This window comes from Rhinolophus hipposideros (genome assembly GCF_964194185.1).
Source record: "Rhinolophus hipposideros genome assembly, chromosome: 21".
NCBI classification, from domain to species: domain Eukaryota; kingdom Metazoa; phylum Chordata; class Mammalia; order Chiroptera; family Rhinolophidae; genus Rhinolophus; species Rhinolophus hipposideros.
Window position 1 is genome coordinate 44,651,108 of NC_138067.1, and position 7,393 is coordinate 44,658,500.

The 7,393-nt window shown below is 57.0% G+C and overlaps 1 protein-coding gene across 7 annotated transcripts; it reads left to right on the plus strand.

Moving 5' to 3' along the window:
- Positions 1-1,113: 1,113 nt before the first annotated feature.
- Positions 1,114-6,283, plus strand: NR1H2 (nuclear receptor subfamily 1 group H member 2). Of its 7 annotated transcripts, none has more exons than XM_081031183.1 (11): positions 1,127-1,247; positions 1,385-1,489; positions 2,102-2,164; positions 2,246-2,377; positions 2,653-2,943; positions 3,025-3,290; positions 3,473-3,652; positions 4,315-4,414; positions 5,194-5,402; positions 5,692-6,136; positions 6,197-6,235. In XM_081031183.1, exons 3-10 carry the CDS (start codon positions 2,122-2,124, stop codon positions 5,836-5,838), a joined length of 1,368 nt encoding a protein of 455 aa, XP_080887309.1. In that variant the 5' UTR covers positions 1,127-1,247; positions 1,385-1,489; positions 2,102-2,121; the 3' UTR covers positions 5,839-6,136; positions 6,197-6,235. The 7 variants fall into 7 exon arrangements, with proteins under 7 accessions (XP_080887304.1, XP_080887309.1, XP_080887308.1 ...); XM_081031182.1 differs by having other exon boundaries at positions 5,692-6,122; XM_081031180.1 differs by having other exon boundaries at positions 1,133-1,247; positions 1,359-1,489; positions 6,197-6,283.
- The last annotated feature ends 1,110 nt before the right edge of the window (positions 6,284-7,393 follow it).

Sequence of the window (7,393 nt, forward strand, 5' to 3'; positions counted from 1 at the left end):
CTAATAAAGTTAAAAACAACTTGAACATCTGCAGGAATAAACATAGCTCCCACATGCTGGGTTCCTTGTTTGAGCCTGGCCCAGGTCATAGTTTATACTTCATTTAATCATAATAACAATGCAATGAATTGTTGTTCCCAATTTACAGATGAAGAAACTGAGGCATGGGGAGGGTAAATAGCTTGGCTCAACATCACACAGCGAGAAAGTAGCAGAGCCCCTGGTTCAGCCATCCCCCCATGCCCACGTTAACCACTCGTTTTTATTGGTAACATCCTCAGATGGAAATTCCACAGCTTCAAGGCCATGCCTGAATGGACAAAACAAGCTACAAAAAGCAAGGATCGTATATTGTATTCCCATTTTAAAACAATGTGTATATGCTGACTATAATCTGATTATCATCATCAAGATGGGAACAATTTCCATCTCTATCCATTTAAGTATTCTGAGTTTTCTTTAAAAGCTCTTAGTTGGGGTGGCTGGTTAGCTCAGTTGGTTAGACCGCAGTGCTCTTAACAAGGTTGCGGGTTCAGTCCCCACATGGGCCTCTGTGAGCTGCGCCCTCCACAACCAGATTGAAACCATTACATGACTTGGAGCTCATGGGTCCTGGAAAAACACACTTAAACACATTTTTTAAAAAGTATTTTTAAAAAGCTATTAGTTGCATCTGTTTGGTAAGGGAAGGCTACGTTTTTTAAAAATGTTCCTCCTATTACCAAGTTACTTTTAAAATATTTTTATTCTGGGTCTATGTTTGCTATTTAACTTATTTAAAACTAACAAGTAGAGCACCTCCAAAATCAGAAATCTCATAACAATCAAGAAACGACAAACATGCGTTCAATCAGCCCAATGCCAAAAGGAACTACAGCTGAGGAGATTTATGCCAAAGAAAACTTTTCCTGGGAGCCCAGAAAAGCACACAGCGCCAGGAGGGAAAGTTTGGAATTGGCCACGATAGGGTGAACGAGTCCGGAATGCTTCCGCAGGCTCCCAAGGGGGCTACACCTGATGATACACTTCCGGCGGGTACACGACTTCCGTGCGGGGCAGCCGACCTGGTTAGTCCTAGGCGGACCGGAAGTCCGTCACCCCTGAATCTCCGCCCCTTTCAGGAAGTGACGCACAGTGGGGTTGCCGGAAGAAGTGGCGAAGTTACTTTTGAGGGGAGCCGAGCGGCGGCAGCGTGCCAGGGGATACAGAGGAGGAGGAGGAGGAGCAGAGCAAAGGGACGGAGGCAGGTGCGCCCGAGTGTGAGGAGACGCGGGAGGAGCTCCGGCCCGGAGCCTCTCGGAGTTCCCCGCGCTGCTCCGCTGAGCCCCTTCTCTCCTTCTCCTCCCTCCCCTCCATAGCTCGCGTCTCCCCCGACTGTTTCCAGGGAAACGGGAGGAGACCCCGCGAGAGACAGCCCACGAGACCCTCGCGCGCAGCCATGAGCCCCGCCCCCCACTGGTGTTCGGAGAGGGGCGGGACCTGGAGCGAGGTGTGGGGGCGGAGCCTGGTGGGAGGAGGTGGAGGCGGGGCATAATGGGAGGCGATGGGGCGGGACCTGGAGGGGAGAGGTGCTGAGGGAGCAGAGCAAAGTGATGGGGAAGCGCATTGTGGGAGGAGTCAGAGTGGAACGTGGAAGCGATTGGTCGGAACCTAGGTGGACACGATGGGGGCGGAGCATAATAGTAGGAGGTGGGGTCAAAATGAGAGCTATAATAGGTTTGTTTTCGCGTAGAGGTGGGATGTAGTAAGAGTAGGTGGGATGAAGCAGTGGAAAGGAGGAAGTAAGGGTGGAGCCAGATTGAAGCAGGAGGGGCAGTACCTTGAAAGAGAAGGTGGGCGGTATCTGGATCGGATACAGCCTACAGGAGGGGCGGGGCTTGAGGTCATGCAGAAGGTTGTTTTGGATCAGAAGTGGGGGGGGGGGGAGAACCTGTTAGAATTGGAAGCTGTTGTAGACTGGCAGGGGTTTGGGGTGAGGTCTGTGTGCAGTAAGGAAGGAGCCTGAGAGATGGAAGAAACAGGTGACCCCTTCAAGACCTGTGGCTGACCTAACCTGAACTTCCCTGGCCCCACAGACTCTCAGTCCCATTGTATTTTGCAGGCTGCTCCGTGACCCCCACCATGTCCACCCCCACCACAAGTTCCCAGGATACCCCCTTGCCAGGTGAGTGACCCCCTTCCCAGCTCAGTCCTCCGCACCATCACACACTTGTCAGGAGAAACTCACTGTGCCTCCCTCTCCCAGGAAATGTCCCCCCTCAGCCCAGCGCCCCCTCTTCTAAACCCGTTGTAAAGGAGGAGCGTCCTGAGCCGTGGCCTGGGGGTCCAGATCCTGATGTCCCAGGCACTGATGGGGCCGGCTCAGCCTGCAGCGTGGGTGAGCCGGGGTCCAGAGACGGGCTGGGAGTGGGTATGAGGGGTTGGGGGAGGGATCCAGGAAGGGAGAAAGATCAGAAATAAGGACTGGAGGCCTGGTTTCTTGTTGACTTTTTTTCTCCTGTTCCTCTTTGGAGTTCACTGACATACACATCTTTCCCTCTGAATTCCTATCTCCCTGGGTCACCCTCTGTCTCTGATCTCTCATGGGCCTGTCTCTGGCTGCTGTTTCTCTCTGTGGCTCTGTGGCTCATGGCTTTTTTCCACTCACTCCAGTCATCCCAGACCCAGCAGAGGAGCCAGAGCGCAAGCGAAAGAAGGGCCCGGCTCCAAAGATGCTGGGCCACGAGCTGTGCCGTGTGTGCGGGGACAAGGCCTCTGGCTTCCACTACAACGTGCTCAGCTGCGAAGGCTGCAAGGGCTTCTTCCGACGCAGTGTGGTCCGAGGTGGGGCCGGGCGCTACACCTGCCGTGGTGGTGGAACCTGCCAGATGGACGCCTTCATGCGACGCAAGTGCCAGCAGTGCCGGCTGCGCAAGTGCAAGGAGGCCGGGATGAGGGAGCAGTGTGAGTGTCAGGGAGGGAGCAGTTCCAGCCTGGCCTTGCCCAGCTCTCGGGCCTCTGCTGAGGCCTGTGTCTCCCCAACAGGCGTCCTCTCTGAAGAACAGATCCGGAAGAAGAAGATTCGGAAGCAACAGCAACAGCAGCAGCAGCAGCCCGTAGGGCCGGGGGTCAGCAGCAGCTCAGCCTCTGGGCCTGGGGCCTCCCCTGGAGGGTCCGACGGGGGTGGCCAAGGCTCTGGGGAAGGCGAGGGTGTCCAGTTAACAGCCGCTCAGGAACTAATGATCCAGCAGTTGGTGGCGGCCCAGCTACAGTGCAACAAACGCTCCTTCTCTGATCAGCCCAAAGTCACGGTACTGCCCCTTCCTCGGCTGTGAGGGGGTGATGGGCCTGGGATGGGGAAGGAATGGGGCTCCAGAAGGCAGGGGCTTGGAGAGGAGGGTCTTGTGGGGTGCAGGCTTTGCCTCAGTGTGCCCCCATGGCCTTGGGCTTATGGGAGGAGTCCTGAGAATGATCCTGGACCCCCGTGTCCTAGCCTTGGCCCCTGGGCGCAGATCCCCAGTCTCGCGATGCTCGCCAACAGCGTTTCGCCCACTTCACGGAGCTGGCCATCATCTCGGTCCAGGAGATTGTGGACTTTGCCAAGCAGGTGCCTGGCTTTTTACAGCTGGGCCGTGAGGACCAGATTGCGCTCCTGAAGGCATCTACCATTGAGGTAACAGCCAGGCCACCCATCCTCAGCGAGGCTCTTCCCTTCTGCCCTCAAGGAACCCCAGGAATGAGCCTGAGGACGGATGCTGGTAGCACAGGGATAAGCAAGGCCTCTCCAGTCCTTGCCCTCATGGGGATGATATTCTCCAGGGGGCTGTCAAAATACTAAACAAGATAATCAGAGTCTCCCAAGGGCCAGACAGAGAAAAAAAATGGGCTGAGGCTGAGAATAACTGAGAATTGGGCTGGGAGGACACAGTTTAGAGAACGTGACAAAAAGGCTCTTTAGAGGAGTTGACATTTAAACTAAGACATTGATAATAAGGTTTGAATGAGTAGTGTGTGCCAGGCTATACTCCAAATGCTGGGCACATGACAGTGAACAAAATAGGCAAAAATACTGCCCCTGTGCCTCGTAACCACCTGGGGAGAGTGTCCCAAGTGGAGGGAGCTGTGTGTACTGAAGCTGGAGGAGAGAGAGAGCGTGCTGTTCAACCTGCAGACTGTAGGCTGGCATGGCTGAGAGAATGGGGGGCGGGGTGAGGGATGACTCTGGTGATATCAGGCGCCTGCATTCAAGCCAGGAGAGGAGGGACTGCTGGCTAAAGGGTCACAGGGATTCCTTGCGCCCCTGCTTCTGCCCACCCCTCTCCCTTCTGCCTTCAGATCATGCTGCTGGAGACGGCCAGACGCTACAACCACGAGACAGAGTGCATCACTTTCCTGAAGGACTTTACCTACAGCAAGGACGACTTTCACCGTGCGGGTATGGCCCAACAGGCTCGGGGGTGGAGGCAGGACTGGCACCCCTGATGGGCCGTGCTGCCTGGGAAACCGCGGGTTGTCTCATTCCTCTCTGAGACTCTGTTTCATCATCTCCAAAGTGGGGTGAGAGTTGAGTCAGTTTTGCAGTGAAATAAGGGCACGTTTATTGAGCACCAACTGCATGGTGGGACACAGTGCAGGATGAGACAGGGGTCTCTGCTAGCACGTAGGACATCCTGGTAGGAATTAAGAAGAGACACTCTCTCCTCCCACAACCTGATCTCACCTGAGGGAGGCTGGATCTCAGTCCATTGTGCAGTAGACAGCCTATCCAACTGTATAGGGCAGCTCTAATCTCTGCCCTCCAAAAGCACTTGCCTGGGGATGTGACCTGGGTGGTGGGCTTCTGCGGCATCACCTAGGAAAAGGGAGGTGGGGAGTAGCATTGGCCACTGGGGATCTGCATGTGCAAAGGCCCTGAGGTTGAGAAAAACGGGACAGTGTTAAGGAATGCAAGGAGACCCAGGCAGCTGGAGCACAGAGATAAGGTTGAATAAATGTTTGCTGTCATTACTCATCCCCTCACTCAGGCAAGATTTATGGCACACCTATTTCATGTCAGGCACTCCAACAGGCAGTGGGAACACAGGTGAACAGAAATGAGGAGAACACTATAATGGCTGCCATTTCCCTCACTCCGCTGATAGCGGGCATCGTCAGGGACCGGGTGGGGTCCGGTTTTGAGCTGGCGAGTTTATCGGGCAGGCCGCCCACCCCCAGGCTTGCAGGTGGAGTTTATCAATCCAATCTTTGAGTTCTCACGGGCCATGCGGCGGCTGGGCCTGGACGACGCCGAGTATGCCCTCCTCATTGCCATCAACATCTTCTCGGCTGACCGTCCCAACGTGCAGGAGCCGAGCCGTGTGGAGGCCCTGCAGCAGCCCTATGTGGAGGCACTGCTCTCCTACACACGCATCAAGAGGCCGCAGGTACCCGAGCCCAGCCCCTCCTGGGGTCAGCCTGGGGCTGGCGTCTTGCTTTTGTCTGAACCTGACTCTGTCCACCCCCCTACCCCTGCTCCCTGGTAGCACTCAGGTCTGACCGATGTCCTCTCAGCAGAGCCTGTCTTCAGGCACCTGGCCCTTCAAAAGGAGCTGGGTGCAGGTCCCTGTGCTCTGGCCAGCCGCTCCCCCCACAGGCTCTCCTGGCTCACCCGAGAGGGCTGACCAGAGCCTCACAGGGCCCGGCCAACGCCCACCTCCCTCTTGTCCCCTGCAGGACCAGCTGCGCTTCCCTCGCATGCTGATGAAGCTCGTGAGCCTGCGCACGCTGAGCTCTGTGCACTCGGAGCAGGTCTTTGCCCTGCGGCTCCAGGACAAGAAGCTGCCACCTCTGCTGTCTGAGATCTGGGATGTCCATGAGTGAGGGGCCTGGCCATTCTACCCCACAGCCCTGCACCCTCCAATGAACGGACATGGTCACCCCTTCTTTCTCCTGGATGGGAAGGGGCCAGACCTGGGGTCCCACCTTCTGGCTTAGAGCACAGGCCCTGGCCCCGCCAGCCCTTCGCCCTCAGGATAAGCCCCAGTCAGGGTCTAGGAGGCTTCTTGCCCACCAAGTCTTCCTGGGAGGTGTGGATGGGTCACAGGTCCCAACCTTTGACGTCACAAGCACTCCCAGCTGCCCTCCCTGCCCAGCTTACACCTCAAGCCCACTGCGCAATGCACCTTGAACAGAGGGAGGGGAGGGCCCATGGCACTACCCCACAGCCGAGAGACCACAGGCCCCCTCTCCCTCTGCTCTTTTTATTTAATAAAAACTTAAGAAAAAAAAAGACAAAAAAATAAAATATGAATAGAAACCTGCCCTGAGCCAGACTGAGTCCGAGTTGGACGGGATGGGCTGCTAGGGTCTTCACTGAAACTGGCCTGGACCTGGTGCTAGGCTGGTGAGGGGGTTCAGGGTGACATGACTGGGTGCTGGGGGGTTCAGGGGAGGCCCCTGATGGCCTTGGGTCCCCTCCTTGTACAAGGGGAGCTAGATCCTGCTCATGAAAGGCAAGAAGAGGATGAGGGGACCGGGGCTTTCCCACAGTCAACAAATATAAAGTAAAATCCCTCAGAGGTGGCTACCAATCAGGGCTGGCAGTTGGGGGAGATGACGGGACAGCATGTGACTGTGGGAACCGGCGGAGGGAGTGCGACAAAGCCTCCAAGATCGTGTTCCAGCTGGGACCTAAACCATGAGTGAGAATCGGGGGCCCGGGACCCCAAGATAAATAAGGGTCCTTGCGGGGTCTGTAAGGTGAGAGGCCCTGGTGAAGTCACAGTAAGGACAGGCCTTCCTCGGGGTTCTCTTCATTCCTCTCCCCCGTGCCAGGCCCTGAGGGGACACAGGTGATCCGGAAGGGTGACCCTCAGGGTGAAAGGCGTGTTGCTTGGAGGGATGGGCTGGGTACTGAAAGGTCTGTCTTTAGGACGGGGAGAGGGGACGGCAGAAATGACTTCGTTGTAAGTGACCGCCGCGTTCCAGGCAGAGTGTTCCAGCGCCCAACAGGTGTGCCCGCCCCACGCTGGGTGTACTTTACAGACGGAGAAACCTCGGCCGTGAGCCTGGCGCACAGACCGGGCTGGGACCCGAGCGCCCAGCCTCTGCAGGGAAGGGCAGACACCGTTCAGCTGATCGCCTCGGAGTGTCGTCCTCCGGCAGAAGACCAACCGGAGCGGAGATCGCACGCGCGGGCCCGAGGCCGGGAGGGCGGGCCCCACGGCTGACGCGCCAGCAGCCTGCACGTGGCAGCGACGTAGCCACCACGGCGGGGCGTGACTTTGGGCTGATACGTCATCGGGGGCGGGGTTTGTCGGGAATCTGTCCGCCAGAGCACGAGGCCACACCCAGTTGGAGGGGCGGGGCGGGGCCCAGCCAATGTTGGGCGTGACTTGCCCTACTTGGGCGGGGGGGGCGTGTCCCTGTTCGGCGC

Bases quoted from the DNA above. Each gene is read 5' to 3' on its own strand.
- NR1H2 (XM_081031178.1), top strand. From the start codon at position 2,122: ATGTCCACCCCCACCACAAGTTCCCAGGATACCCCCTTGCCAG. The intron at 3,291-3,472 runs GTACTGCCCCTT...CCCGTGTCCTAG, and splicing joins CTGATCAGCCCAAAGTCACG to CCTTGGCCCCTGGGCGCAGA. The intron at 5,403-5,691 runs GTACCCGAGCCC...TGTCCCCTGCAG, and splicing joins CACGCATCAAGAGGCCGCAG to GACCAGCTGCGCTTCCCTCG.